The sequence below is a fragment of the Caretta caretta genome, chromosome 9 (assembly GCF_965140235.1).
Source record: "Caretta caretta isolate rCarCar2 chromosome 9, rCarCar1.hap1, whole genome shotgun sequence".
Classification (NCBI taxonomy): Eukaryota; Metazoa; Chordata; order Testudines; family Cheloniidae; genus Caretta; species Caretta caretta.
The window spans coordinates 102,719,987-102,734,991 of NC_134214.1; the positions used below are offsets into that span (position 1 = coordinate 102,719,987).

The 15,005-nt window shown below is 57.3% G+C and overlaps 1 protein-coding gene across 1 annotated transcript; it reads right to left on the reverse strand.

The window, feature by feature from the left end:
- Positions 1-3,152: 3,152 nt before the first annotated feature.
- LOC125643219 (uncharacterized) lies at positions 3,153-14,599 on the reverse strand. Its single transcript, XM_048865511.2, has 9 exons — positions 13,193-14,599; positions 8,667-8,877; positions 8,364-8,495; positions 7,777-7,932; positions 7,309-7,413; positions 5,700-5,803; positions 4,456-4,528; positions 4,087-4,155; positions 3,153-3,426 (listed from the first exon to the last, which is right to left on the reverse strand). The coding sequence occupies exons 1-9, from the start codon at positions 14,597-14,599 to the stop codon at positions 3,371-3,373; spliced, it is 2,313 nt and encodes a 770-aa protein (XP_048721468.2). The 3' UTR covers positions 3,153-3,370.
- Between the last annotated feature and the right edge of the window lie 406 nt (positions 14,600-15,005).

The following is a 15,005-nucleotide window of genomic DNA, read 5'->3' on the forward strand; positions in this document are numbered from 1 at the left end:
TTAGCTCAGGTGACAGAACTGCCCAGCCAGCTCCCTCACTCGCCTGCCACGCCTTCATGGTACCGGAGCAGCAGACTGAGAATGACTGCAGCAGACATCCCCAGCAGGCTGACCGGAAGCTGCAGAAGTTCAGCCCCAAGGTGCTAGATTCAGAACATACGGTAATGGGTTAGTCTGGAGTCTGCCAGGCCCTCCCTTCCCAACAGCTGCAGCTCCTGTTCACATGGCTGAATGCCCTGCTCTGCCTATGTTCCCAGCCTCGTTCTTCTAGCCGGGCGCTGCTCCCACGAGCACCTCTGCCTTTGCTTCCAGGCCACCCTCGCAACACGGGGCCCAGCCTGGCAGGCACCCTCGGCATTCACACCCTTCCGAGGCCTGCAAGAAGGCAGCTAGCCAACAAGTGGGTCAAGGAGCCAGTGGGAGCATCAGGTACCTAGGAGGCATGGCCAGGCTCCAGCGGCTCATTCCCTTGTCATCTGGCTGCTTGTGCTCTTTGGGGCAGCAACTGGCCCTTCCTTTTTTTGTTTCCACAGCAGAGAGCAGAGCATGGGAGCTGACGGCCATCAGCAGCAACTCAGCGCAGTCCAGGCTGCTCTCAGCCAGCTGACCTGCGCCTGGGGGCTTTACTCACAAGAGTCTGGGCCCTGGGCCTGCTTCTCTTACAGGCAGCTGGAGCAGGGTGCCACAGGAGGGGCAAAGGCACCTCCGCTGCTTTCAGTTCCCTCTTGCACGCCGGGAGGGCGAGTTCTGGGCACTGATGCAGCAGCTGGAGGGAACAAAGAGCTGGTCAGTAAGTGACCGGTTCAGCCCCCTACTGAACAAAAATACCTGGCGTTGTTTCATACTGAAGATGACTGTGTGGGTTCCATACACACTGAAGTGAAAAATCAAATCCTGAGATGGGGGTGGGTTGTTTCAGTCGTTCCAAAGTCACTTTATTTTGTCCTAATCTATTTGCCGAATAAGCTCAGGGCCCTGCATAATGCCCCTTTGGGCAAATTTCCCATTCCTCAGACATTCTCCCAGCTCTAGAGCAGAGATCAGGGCAGGCAGGGAACAGGCTCAGGGCTGCCTGGCAGGAGGTTCTGAGGCAGCCCCAGAAGATGGCCCCGCTGAGCAGGCACAGGTCCTGGCTTGTGGAGTGAGGCATTTGGAGCCAGCGCAGGGGGAGAAGAGGGACTCAGTGCAGCAGTGGGTGAGTCTGACCAGCTGCAGTGCCCTGGAGAGAAGTCACGTCCGAGGAACGCTGTGGGTGGACGAAGGAGAAGCTAGGAGAAAGCACCAGCAGGATTTGACAACACGGCTGGGAAGCAGGGCCACCCAGCAGGCCTGAGGCGGCCAGTCCAAGCCTCTGGTGTTTCTGCAGCACCCAGCCATGCGCCAGCTGGATGTGCTCTACTGCCCAAGCCTAGGGAGCTAAGAACCAGGCCGGATAGAGCAGTGGCCGTGCCCCAGCCTGTAGACGAGGCCTAGCTGAGGCCACACATCTGACTGATCTGCCCACCCCTGGCCAGGCTCACCAGGACAACCTTCCACACAGGAGAAGCTGCCCTGGCTTCCTCCGGCCTCATGCCCAGGGCAGCTGAGCACAGCAGGTCAGAGGCAGCCGGGCCTGAAGCCCTTCGAGCCCCAGAGCGAGGCTCAGGGTGCGTGTTCTGGCTGGAAGGCGACTAGGGCAAAGTGCTGCTGTGCCACGATCTCAGAGCCCACCTGGCGGTGCGGGGGGGGGAGCAGCAGAGCCCCAGCCCCCCCCAGGGCCTTTCCGCTCACCCCCCGTGAGCAGTCCCCTGCTGTGGTCACACAGGAAAGGGCACAAGTACAGCACGAAGAGCTGGCTGGGGGGGCATGTTCCTGGAAATTTAGTGCAGGGAGGAGTCAAGCCAGCCCCCAGAGACACTGGATGAGTGACAGAAGTGCTCTCACCTTCCTGGCCAGTTCCACAGAAGGCTTCCTTTGCCAGGCAGCATCACACTGCCCTCTCTGGCTTTAACCAGAACTAGCTGGCTCCCTTCTTGGCCCAGCCTCTGCCAGCAACCAGGACTGGGCACGAGTGGCAGCAGCCGCACGGACAGAAATCTAAGCAAAGCTCTGAAGGAAGGTAACAGTGACTGGGGCTGCAGGCCAGGCACCTCCTCTGCTCCAGGGCAGCGATCCCCAGCTGTACAGCTTGCAGAGACCTTCCTAGGCTGGAGGCTAATGCTGCATGAGACATGCTGGCTGTTTGCCTGCCCCTTGGAAGGGATTAGTAATCCCTCTACCAAGAGGCCTAGGCATGCCCCACTGGAGGAGGGAGTTCAGAGAGGAACACATAGGCCTCCCCCTCCTTTATCTCGTGTCTCCGAGTGGGACGCCAGAAGAAGCCCAGGCAGAGAAGACACCTCCCCTTGCCCCCCCCATGCTGCCTCTCCCTCCACGGGCACAGTGCTAGCAGACGGGACTTTGACTTCTCCTTGCTGCGAGCTCAAGGCTGGAACCAGCTAGGGGCAGAAGCTTCACCCACCCCCAGTTCAGCTGCAGGAGGCTTAGAAGATGCTGTGATGACCCCATGCCGGCCACCACCCTGGGACATTTCCTCTAACGGGGAGGAAGTGAGGGGTCTATGGCCTCTCTCCCCTGCCCACCCCCAGGGTGCCAGCTGAATGGGTCAGACCCAGGGCTGGGAGAGACAGGCACCCTCAAGAGTGCAGAGGAGAATTCCTTGAAGCCCAAGCAGCTAGCACTGCTAGAGGCAGTCTGTCCTCACTCCCTGCTCAGCTGACAGATGCTGTGACGTGAGTGAGGGCCACAGAGGGACCCGCAGCCCAAAGGTCCGTGGGTACCAGCCCCACAGCAGAGTACCTCACACCACACCTGTAAGGGCCTCGCAGGGAAGCTGTGACAAGGGAGCTGTGCCCAGGGCAGGTGCTCTATGGGACCCCATGTACCACAGACACCCCAGGCTGCCTCAGGACAAGACAACAGGACCCAGTTTACAATGGGGCCACATCCAGACCCCAGAGTGGTACTTCCTGTGTTAGGTACTGGCTACAACCAAACCTGGGGGACTCTTTCCAGCCAGTCCTGCCAGGAGCACAAGGCCCTGCAAGGCTGCAGCCCCCCCGGCCAGGGGGATAACACGTGCCACGGGGAGCAGCAGGAGGGCTCTGCAGCACCAAGGGGAAGGAAGAGAACTTTATTTACTTTTAAAAAACAAAAGCCACAATTAAGAGTCCCCATCCCCCCCACAGGTGTCCGTGAGAACAGTCACCGCTCGCTCCCAGCACTGGGCTGCAGGGTTTTCCTTCAGGCTCTCCAGAGCAGCGCACCCCTGCGAGGAGCCTGCTAGACGGGTTCTTGTAACAGGCAGACACAGACCCTCCATGCTTCACTGTCACTCGCCTTCCAAGGCACAGGCCTGTTTCTCTCCCCAGCCCTCCGAGAGGGAGCCTGGGGGAGGGGGGAACAAACAAGGGCATCATGAGACAAGAGAGACAGAGTGAGTCACTGCTACTCACTCCAGTCACTTCAGCACATGCCTGGGTCTGAGGTAGCCACAAGCAGGGCCGGGGGGCATGGAGAACTGCTGGCACCGTGCCAGACAAGCAAGCCAGCTGCCTAGTAGCACGAAACCTTAACTCCTGGCCTAGTCTGCACAATGGCGCTCCCGTTGCCTACAGGAAGGGCACAGCAGGAAGGGTATGGAGACTCCAGCACAGCCTGGCCTACCCGTGAGGGAAAGGCACAGGACCCCAGCCCAGGGAGGCTGGTACAAGACAAGATGCTCCTAGCTCCTGAGCCAACTCTCTGCAGGGGCAGGAGGCATTGGGCTAAGGACAGCACCTCATCCTGGGCACTGTAAGGGAGTGCATGGTCTGTCTGCCCCGGGGGCAGGGGGTGCACTCACTGGCTCTGGTCCACAGTGGGCTTGTGGGGTGACCCCACACACAGTGCTCTAGCTGCTAGGCGAGGGGTGAAGCTGTGGGACTAACTCTCCCCATGTGCTGGGATCATAGTGCCACCTTTCCTCATGCAAGGAGGGGGCTTTGGGAAGGTTGGCAAGAGGGATTTCCAGGGGCATGGCCACTGTCAGAGGAGGGGATCACCTACCTGCCCTCAGCTGAGCCTCCAGGGAGGAGATCGTCCTTCGATAGGCTTCACATTGGGCATCTCTTGCAGCTGAGGAACAGGGGAGAGTTCAGCATGTGCCCAGCCAGCCCCTGGCAGAGCGCCCAATGGGGATGCTTGTGGGCAGAGGGGAAGGGAGCCCGAGGGCAGGATCTTGTGGTTGTTTCCACTGCACGGGATAGAGACGATGGCTCAGTGCCCAACTGCAGCAAGGTTCCCGGGGCTCCCAGGAACTGGAGGGGGGCACCCCCACCCCACCCAGGGGCCATGCTTCAGCAGCAGCACTCCAGCTCCCACGTACACATTAGCATGGCCCAGTCTAGGAGGGGGAGGGGTTTCCGCCCCACGTACCAAGCTCATTCTTCACTCTTTGCAGCTCACTCCTTACTCTCTGCAGCTCCTGGGAGAGCAGCTGACCTGGAAGCTGACAGAGAAAGGCTGTTCACCACCAACCAGGGAAGCCAGCGAGATACAAGCCGTTCTGCTGCCCCTTGCCTAGTGCACTTTGATGCTGCAGGGGTCTGGAGCAGAGTTTCATAGGGGGACCCTGGTGTCCAGCCCCACCCAGGAAGGGACCAGAACAGCCCATGGCACCATGACAGTCTGTAGCTGGCACATGCCCGATGGAAGTAATTCCTTGGGAAGTGGGAGCTTTGAGCACCAGAGGTGGACATGGCATTGCATAGGGGAGAGGGCAGAGAGCGGACATGGCCCCATCACCACAGCGTCGGGCACCTCCCAAGCGTTTAGAAGAACATTGTTCCCATCTGCTTGGCTTGTAGTCTGTCTGCTGCATGTGAACAGGGCAACATGTCTGGGCAGATCCAAGTCAAAGCAATGGTCCTGCACGGAGTCAGGGCTCCTCCCCCTTGCAGCAGAGCTCCATGGCCTGTGCCCAGTTCCTATGACATTTCTGTCCCCTGTGGCCACCAGCATCTCCCACTGGGGAGACTCCCAGGCAGGGCTTTCGTTAGCAGGACGAGTGCAGCTCCAGGGCTCTATGGAGTAGGGAGCCACTGCTGAGAGCAGCACTGGGACAATGTGTTCATGGAGATCAGAACTGCCTGGCACCTGGTGCACCTTGGACCAGCTAGTGCGTGGCTTCAGCCCTCAATTTTCAGAGTGGCAGCAGTCGAGCCTCCAGGACACACACACATCGCCGTGGCCAGTCTGTGTCCATTGGCCGGAACATGGAGTCCTGCCTAGTCACATAGATGTGGGTGGTTTTTGCCATTGTGGGATCTGGGCGTCTAGCAGCGGTAGGAATCTGGGGGTTCCAAGGCTGCTGACGACTAAGGGTGGGAGTTCAAGGAGAGGAGAATGCTCTGAAGCTCTTCCTTCCCCTCCAAGTCTCACCTCACTGGTACCTGGGTGCAGCTTTGGGAGCTGCTCTGCATTCAGCCCCAGCCTGGCCGAAAGTCACAAGAGCCCCTGCCCTAAAGGGCCCGTGTTTTAAAGGCTCAGGTATCCCAGGGCCCATCCCAGTCCCACAGAGCACCTCCTTCATCCCACCATTCCTCTGGCCCTGCTGCGCCACACCCCAGACGCCTTCTGAGAGCTGTGCTGAGTAACGCCAGGAGACGGCTGGTTGTTACCTGCATAGAGGGCGCTGCACCTCCACTCTCCAGGGCAGAGTCAGGGAGGAAACTACTGAGAGGAGCTAGGGAATTCCCACCTGCCTGAGACTGGGCCATTCCACCTGCAAAGAGAGACTCAGACATGGTGCAGAACTAACCACGCCCATCTGCTCTCCTGTCCTCCCTCCCCACCCGCACAAGCCTTGCTCCAAGCACCTGCATCGGGGCGGGTCCCAGGCTCGCCCTGCCCACCCGTGCTGCAGTGTGAACTGTGCGATGAGTGGCAGTTGGACAAGTCTTTGTTCCAGCACGGGGCATTTTCTTGGGATGCTGCTGCCCTCCGCTGGAAAGAAGTTGCACCTGCACCACTTAAAACTTCCCCTCAAATTGCCCATGGGCATCCGAGGGGCGAGCAATGCATCCGATGAAGTGAGCTGTAGCTCACGAAAGCTCATGCTCAAATAAACTGGTTAGTCTCTAAGGTGCCACAAGTCCTCCTTTTCTTTTTGCGAATACAGACTAACACGGCTGCTACTCTGAAAATCTTTATACTGGTTACTGTTCAGATGCCCCAAATGCCTTCACCAAGGCTAGTCCAATTCTACCAAGGGATGGGAACAGCAGAGCAATGCCCCAAGCATCAGTGCAGTTCTTTGGCAGAGCAGAGAATTATCCTGATGGGCTGTTGGAAAGGGCCTGCCACCCAGAGCATGGCCCCTGGAGGATGGGGCATTGCATAGGAGGGTGGCATCACTCCAGAGCTGCAGCCTTTGGGGAAGGCCCTGCCTCCTGCCCCAGAGCAATCTGGAGACAAGATCTGGCAGCTCCAACCCTGCCAATCTCAGCTGCACAAAGGGCGATACAGGCTCCGGCCCCAAAGGCGTGGAAGAGTCCGCTGGCTTAGTCAGGGAACTAACAGGTTTCAGAGTAGCAGCCGTGTTAGTCTGTATCCACAAAAAGAAAAGGAGTACTTGTGGCACCTTAGAGACTAACAAATTTATTTGAGCATAAGCTTTCGTGAGCTACAGCTCACTTCATCGGATGCATTCAGTGGAAAAAAGCTGAAGTGAGCTGTAGCTCACAAAAGCTTATCCTCAAATAAATTTGTTAGTCTCTAAGGTGCCACAAGTACTCCTTTTCTTTTTTCAGGGAACTAAGTTTCTCATTGTTTACTGGCAGAGATTTGCTGTCTTTCCTCCCCTTCAGGAGCAGAGCTCAGCATGGACTCTCCTGCCAGGAGCCCACGGAGGATGTGGAGATGGGCCCCAAACACACTGTCATTTGCCAGCTCCCCTTTAGCCCTGGCCAGCAAATCAGAGAATCTCAGGAGCCACAAACATGGGTAGGAGCCTTAAGCAGCCAGCGGCTGGCCCAGAGCAGCAGCGCTGAAGGGGTGGGGTGGATGATAGATGCCAGGTTTGTGTACTGTCTAATCATTTCAGGCCCCCCATCCCTGAAAGGCTCCCTAATTCCAGTGGAAGGATAAGGTGTGCCTTAGCGCCAGGAGAAGCAGACCTGGTGAAGGAACCACTCAGGCAGGAGTTCCTGCTCCCTTTGCCAAGAACCCAGCCCCCGGACTGCTAACCACGTCTCACAGCATCCCAAAGCCACTGAACCGCTCACTCACCTGCACTGGGTAAGTTTTGCCCCACAGGTTTGTCCTCAGTGTCTACAGAGAGCCCTTCTCCTCCACTGGGCTCCAGGGCTTGTGCAGCTGCTGCTGAGTTAGTGTCTAGAAAGCGAAGGTGAAGGGTGTCAGCCTCTGCCCAGGTAACGTCAAGACAGTGGGATCTGTCCTAACCAGGACACTCCATGATGAAACCTTCGACTGGAGCTCCAGGCTGGGAGAGCCCAGCAGGGCCCTGGGGAAGGAGGCTCAAAGGAGCACTTCTGCTTCACTCTGGGCAGCCCTTTGTGGAGCCAGCATACACCCCCCGCCCCGGGAATCAGCCCGATTCTCTGGAGACAGGGGAGGAGATGGATAATCTGACCTGCCCCTGCAGCTCTCGGTGCTGCCCTGACCCCCTCTGTCTACCAGCCCTGCCTGCAGCAGGGAGGCACCAGGACTGAGAGTCCCTTCCCTGCCCAGACCTACCTTTACCTAGGCGAGCTCGCTTGGGGGAAGGGAGCCTTTTGGGGGAGGCTGTTGTCCTCCCTGTTGGTCTCAGCCGGGAGTGGGGAGCCCTGGCAGGAATCGCAGCAGTGGCAGCCCTTCGAACAGGCAGCTTGTTGCAGCCAAGTTTGGCGACACCTGCTGAGGAGGTGAGGAGTGTTAGCCTGGAGGAGATCTAGCCCAGCTGCAGAGGGGCTGGCCCCAGAGTAGCGACGCCAGGGACTGGAGCATGCGCGTATGCAGCCTCAGTGCTTAGCCATGCTCCTCACCCTCTGCCCCCTAGCCTCCGACCCCACCTTAGGAACCCCACAGCCTCCCCGCCCAGAACGCAGCACTCTCACTACACAGTGAGCTCAAGGCACAGAGAAAGCAAGGCCGGGAAGACCACGGCAGCTCACAGACCACCACAGAGCTGGAGCTAGGATCCAGCACAGGAATCCCAAGACAAGTGAGCAGGCACCTTCCGTTCCCAGCCCATGCGGCTCTCCCGATGAGCATTGAGGGCGCTCCCCCATCTCCCCCACAACGCTGCTCCCTGCTCTGCACCCAGCAGGATTACAGGCAGTTACTTTCAGTCTCTTTGTCCTGGGGGCTGGACCTGGCTCCTGGATACCCAGTGGGAAGAGAGCATGCTGGCTGCAGGGTCCCATTGGTGTGCTCCACGCTGCTGGGTCTGGGCTTCATTAGTCTTATCCTGGTACCTGGAGATGAGAAGGAGAACAAGGATTTCACAGCCCCAGAGGGCAGCTAGGGAAGCTGAAAAGTCCAGCCAGGGCATTGCCACAGACAGCAGCTGGCCTCGCCATCAGGTCAGAGCCTCCTTCCCAGCCTCTCCCCAACACTACTGGCCTCCTTTCATTGAGTCTGCTCACCTTGGTGAGTTGGGAGTTTGGTTCCAGGAGCTCCAGCCTCTTTGCTCATGCAGAGGATCCCTGGACCCAGAGAAACCCGGGATCCCATGAGCAAGGGTCTGCTGCCGCTACTGAGTCCTGGAAGTTTGGCAGGAGGCCGGAGGGATGAGGGGCACTTGTCACTGCAAGGTAGCTTTGTAGCACTCCGCTTCACAGTGCCGCTGGCAGGGAGCTAGAGCCAGACAGATGAGCCATGGATTAGACCCTGGTGGCAAGCAGGAAGGCAGGGCAGGCCTCTCCTTCCCCCTCCCCTGCTACCATTCATATGCAGGCTCAGACCCCGAGCCTGTCCAATCCCACCTCCGGAAAAGCAGCCAGCCCAGGGGTTGCTCTGGTGGACTCCTCTGCCTCCTGAACACCCTCTGGCCTGGAGTCCATGGCTCACTCCCACCCCCCGCTGGAAAAGGAGCAGCCCTTCTGAAATGGTATTTCTGGAGCCCCCATAGCATCATAACAGCAATAAACCAGGTCTCCAGAGAAGCACCAGGAACCTGCGGATGGCCAGTCCCAAGCCCTCTGCTCCCCCTGCTACTCCTTGTGCGACTGCCAAGGCTCCCCCTGCATGGGGAGCTTCCACAGTGGAGTCACCCCCCACATATCTTGGGTTTAAGCCTAGACCAGCTTTTGAGAGGTCCATAGCCCCAGTCTTAGTATCCACCCACGTGTACCGGCTTTCCTCAAACCAACTGTCTCACCGACTCCTAGCTCCACCACAAGGTACTCCAGTTCACAGATCCAAACCAGGGTGTTCTAAGGGTCAACATAAGCCAAAGTCCCCCACCTCTAACTTCACATTCATCCTCCCCGAGCCACCAGGGCAGGGCTGCTTTGCCTTCAAGTGTCCCCCACAACAGTAGAAGGTCAGCCACCCATCCCTTGGGTAACCAGGTCACCCTGTCATTGCCCATGCTACCTAGATTCAATCCAGCTCAGGTAGGCTGGCCACGCACAACTTTTGCTGTGTAGACAGACCAAGATCTAGCATCCCATCTGACAGTATCCCGTACCACGTGCTTCAGAAGGTGTGAGCCCCCCTCGTGAGGAATTATGGAGTAGCTCCTTCCCCACCCCAGGCAGACATGCTCTGAAGCACAATGGTAGACATCCAGCTCCTCCATGGACTGGTTGGGCAACCCGCATTCTCCCTACCTCCAGTGGATCCACCTGTGGGTGGAGCAAGAGAGGCGCAGCCTCCCTGACTCAGTGTCTTCTCCCCAGCTCCTGACTTAACTCTCTTTCCTCAGTTCAGTTATTCTCCCAGAAACATGGGCATGTTCCTCCCAAGGGTGTCAATTGGGGGGGCAGGAGCCCCCACTCTGGGTTTCATACAGGGGATCTGCAAGCTCCCAGACTGAGCTCTTGACATACCCGAATCCTGTGCTGTAGTTTGCACTGCCCATGTTACAGCATAGCCATGCTGCTGCAGCTGCGCTGTGACGGGGGCAGTGTAATCACGCTTTATTGGGGGGGGGAGAGGAGAAGAAGAGGAGAGACGGACGGGAGCTGAGCTCTCCTGGCAATAAACGACAGCCACCCCGAATGAGGGGCGGTCGCTTTATCGCTGGGACAAAGCGTGGTCTATACTGATGCTTTTCAGCGCTAAAACTTTTGTCCCTGAATGAGTTTTAGGGCTGAAAGTGACAGTGTAAACACAGCCTTGGTGTGAAATGTGAGTTCTGCAGAGGAGAGGTGACCCTGGGGCAGCGAGTCACTATTGTGTTTACAAACAGAGGCAGAGTGATTAAGATCAGAAAGGGCTGGTGATTAAATGAAGGGTATGGATGTTTAGATGTAAAAGAGGAATCCCTCCACGGAGGGGGAGAGGTTGTTTTAGAGAGAACAAGGGGTGGGGGGAGAATTCAGAAAAAATACAGCAAAGCACTGAGCCTAGGTGACATTCAGAAAAGGGGGAGGTTTGGGGGTGCAGGTGAAAAGAAGGGGTCAGACCCAGGGCAGAGCTAGCAGTGTATAGAGGAGTGCCCACTCTTCCTGCGGTACTTATGTGGCCTCATCAGCATAGTATCTAAGGGAATGTCTACACTGGAAACTTCAAAGCTCTGCCACGGGAACCCTCTCCTGGTGATCCACCTCGAGGTGATTGGCTCCAAGCTCCCAGCGCTCTACACTAGCGCTTTAAAGCGCTCACACTTGCTGCGCTCAGGGGGGTGATTTTTCACACCCATAGCCAGCAAGTTAGAGCGCTATAAAATGTAAGTGTAGACAAGCCCTTTAGACTGCGCCTCACAAGGTCTAACCTATTTCTCCTCCCAGCCCCTCAGTGAGGTCGAGCAGTGCTGTTATCCCCATTGTACAGGTGGGGCACTAAGGCACACACAAACTAAAGGCCAGATTTTCAAAGGTATTTAGGCACCTAGCAAGATTTTCAAATGCACTTAGAAGTTCTGGTTCTTTGTAAACCCCACTAGATGCCTAGCAGCATCTTTGGGTGCCTAAAAGTCTTAGAAATTCTGTCCTTAAAGCACTGGCCTGGGGTCAGACAGGAAGTCCATGGGGTAAGTAGAACCCAAGTTTTTCAGAGCTAGCTCCCAATCCAGTAGACCAGCTACTTTCTCTGCTGTATGCTTTGGGGGGGAGGGGGGGGGGAAGAGGAGAGAAGAGGACTCTGATAGATGGGAGCAAAACCAAGGTGGCCAGTTCTCTGAGACTCCAGCAAATGGTCCCAGGAGGTTGGGGTGGAGGTCATGGTTGACAGCATGAAAATCAGCACAGATGTTAGGAAGGCTGGAGAAAGAGTCAGATGAGAGGAGCTCATTTAACTCCCAAGGGGGGGCAGGTTCTGTCCCATGCTGGGTTGTAGAGCAATGGCTGCTGTGCAATTTTACATTTTAACTGAAAACCATTTTGTTTTGTCATTTTTTGTTCTGAGTTTGAGAAAAGGAAGGAATGAGAAAGTATCGTCAAATTCTTAGGGTTTCAGCTGTATCCAGGCCAATTCCACAACAAAGAACAGAAACTGCATCCACAGAGTTCATAAAGTTGACCATTATTGTCATGATTTGTATTATTCACTGGACACCATCTGTGTGCTCAGCACTGTTCAAAATATGCCAGAAAATCCAGTCCCTGAGCATCTAAGCTGTGTAACTCTGGATAAGATTAACAAATTTATTTGAGCATAAGCTTTCGTGAGCTACAGCTCTCTTCATCAGATGCATCCGATGAAGTGAGCTGTAGCTCACGAAAGCTTATGCTCAAATAAATTTATTAGTCTCTAAGGTGCCACAAGTCCTCCTTTTCTCTTTGCGAATACAGACTAACACGGCTGCTACTCTGAAATCTGGATAAGATGGCTCAGATATTTAAGTGTGAAGTGTATAGTTATTGATCGCACACATTATCACATGGTCACTGTGACGTTTATATCTATGAATGGAGGCACTGATGGAAACAGAAGTTTTACTGGATTACGGACTAGAAGATTTGACCCTCCAACTTTATTTCAAGAGGAAGAGCTGCCCAGAGCACCTGTGCCTGTTTATTTCCCTTTCCTGCCTGCAGTGGCCCTGATAGACCTCAGAAGTCTCAAGTTTTTCCCCTCAACTTTAAAATATAGAATTTTCTTAGTGTTTGGATTTAAATAGTCTCCTGTGAGAACTGCAACTCAGTCACTGTGGTGTTGTGTTTCAGAGCCTTCTGGAAAGTAACGAGCCTTTAAACAGAAATAAAAGCTGTGTTACCAAGGCTCATGATTTTGTCATGAGTCTCATGATAATTGTGACTCCAAGTGCACCCTAAAGGCTCAAAAAGCAGAAGGCAAATAAAAAGAACCCCAAATCTGTTATTTTTACATAATCTCATGATTTTAAAGCCAATCTCGTGATTTTTGGTGAGCCTGATTCATGACTTTTGACCATTTGGGATTAGCAACACTGTGAAAGTGACTTGAAAGTGTCACTTTCCCTCCTGTTTAAGGTCAGTTTCTAGTCTATTATTTGTAGTGAGGTAACACCCCAACAGCCCTAGGCAGGTGCAGTATAAATTCAGGGGGCTTTGCTCCAGTAGGATGTTTCCAAAGTTAAATGATCTATTCCAAACTTGATGAACTGCAAAAAAGTGATAGAAAGTCATCTAGATTTTTCTGCAATGGTTGTATTTGAGAGTTAGTAACAAAGAACATACATTAAAATTTTAAACCTAACCAGTGTCCCTTAAGTGACTTGACAGAAGATGTGAGAACAAGTTAGTATTGGAGCTGAGTGGGTCTAGTATATAAACAAACATAGGAATTAGATACAGTGCTCCTATCAGCTAATTTCTAAATTACCTGCACAAAAAAAACACCCTAGAGTTCCCAGGTGCCTAAGTAACCCTTGGAATCATGTTTGAAGTTGACCCCCCAAAAATCTGAAATGGCTCCTGGGCCCTCCCTCACGCTGCTCCTATGGGATACTGAAGTAAGGGGCAGTTGGAAGAGGCACTTGGCATTACTAGGCAGCAGGAAGCTGGAGCACCCCCCCCCCACTTACTTGGGCAGCAGGCTGGGTCTCCACGTTGGATCCCTGGCTTGTTTTTCCAGTGGCAGCTGCTTTCTGCATGCTGGGTCGGGAGTTACCTAGAGACAGTCTTGTTGCTTTCCCCTCCAAGGAGATGCCTCTGCTCCTTGGAGGCAGGCCTGCTCTCAGCAGCTCTCGAGAAGCTCTCCGAGATTCAAAGGAAGCGAGGGCCAGACTCCTGCTTGTTCTTGGGGTGGTAAAGGCCAGGGGCAGTGATTTGACAGCAGCTTGGCCTTCAGCACTGGTACAGCTTCTAGAAGACACAGGCAATGCAGTACCCCTCTGAGGTGGTTTGAGAGTGACCTTGCCACAGGACTCTTCAGGTAGGTTCCCGCACTTGGGCATGGGGCTCCGGGTTAGCTTGGGTGCTGCAGGTTTACAGCCAGCCTGACCTGGGCAGGTTAGCTCTCTGGGCATCGAACGCCTAGAGGGGTTTGGGTCCCTCTGTTCCAAGTCATCTCCTAGGGGACTACCTGTCACAAAGTGAAACTTGGCGGGTCCCATCAGCGGCGTGGAGGTCGCAAAGGAGCTGGAGCCTACAGAGACCGCGCTTTCGTTGGAGACGATGTCCAGCTCGTGGGTTCTATAAGCAGACCTGCTCCGCTCCAGATCATCGACCTCCGAGTCCTTGAGGCTTGACTGCTCGGCCAGTAGCTCCCTTTCCACAGCCAAGGTCACGGTCGACCCAAGCGGGTGCGCCGCGGAGATCTCGAAGGTCGTCTGCCCGAGGGGAGCGCCGGCCCGAGCCGGCCCCCGGAGCTCGGCGGTCAGGTTCAGGGCGCTCAGAGCCCGCGCCTGCAGGCCGGGCAGCCCCCTCCGCTCCGCATCTCCCGCGCCCTTCCCGGGCAGGGCTCCCCCGGGCCCGGCGGGCAGGACCGCCCCTGTGGCCCCCGGGCTCCGGCCGCCGGCCGCCCCGGGCTCGCCGCCCGCCCCGGGCTCGCCGCCCGCCCGACGCTCCCCCAGCGGGGACCAGGGCGCCTCCAGGGGCAGGGGCTCGGCCGCGATGCCGGAGAGCTCGGGGCCCGGCCGCTCCAGCTGCCGCGCGATGGCCAGGCACTCGGCCGCGAAGAAGCTGCGGAAGAGCGGGGTCTCGGGGGAAGCCGCCTCCCGCTGCCCGCCGCCCGCCGCTCCCGCGAGCCCGGCGAGCTCCCGCGCCGCCGCCTCCTCCCACAGCGGGCTCAGGCGCCGCGGCCCCCCCGCCCCGGCCGGCAGCGCGGCCCCCGCGCCCGGGACTCCGGCGCCCCGAGCCGCCGCCCCGCGCCCGCCCCCCGGGGGCCCCTCCGCCGGCCGGGGGCCGGGCCCGTGGGCAGCGCCGCGCGCGGGGCTCCCCGGGCCGCCCCACGCGTGCGCGGCCCCGGGCGGGGGGGGCGGCTCCGTCATGCCGCGGACACGCGCGACGCGCCCAGCTGCGAGCGGCGCCCCGGGGAGCTGGGGGCCTCCGCCCGCCCCGCGTTCATACGCCGCTTCTCACGGCTATTGGGCGCCTCGCCACCAATCAGCGCCCTCCCTTCCCTCAGCCAGTCGCCGCGCGGCGCCTCTGGGCACGTGCCCATTGCTCACCAATGGGAAGGGGGATCGCTGCGCGAGGGGAAGGCCCTTGGCCAATGGGAGTGGGCGGGGTCCCTACGCCCTGGGCCGCCGTCACGGGTGGCCCGGGCCTCTTGTTCCCCCTGGCGGGGCGGAGGTGTGTTCCCAGGCGGAGCTCGGCGGGGGGAGCGAGGGGGTGTTCCCAGGCGGAGCTCGGCGGGGGGGGTTCCCAGGCGGTGCTCGGCGGGGGGAGCGGGGG

Excerpts from the sequence above, each read along its gene's own strand:
- LOC125643219 (XM_048865511.2), bottom strand. The coding sequence starts at position 14,599 with ATGACGGAGCCGCCCCCCCCGCCCGGGGCCGCGCACGCGTGGGGCGGC. Across the intron at positions 8,496-8,666 it reads CAAACTCCCAACTCACCAAG|GTACCAGGATAAGACTAATG; the intron begins GTGAGCAGACTC and ends TCTCATCTCCAG. Across the intron at positions 3,427-4,086 it reads GGAGGCTCAGCTGAGGGCAG|GCTCCCTCTCGGAGGGCTGG; the intron begins GTAGGTGATCCC and ends CCCCTCCCCCAG.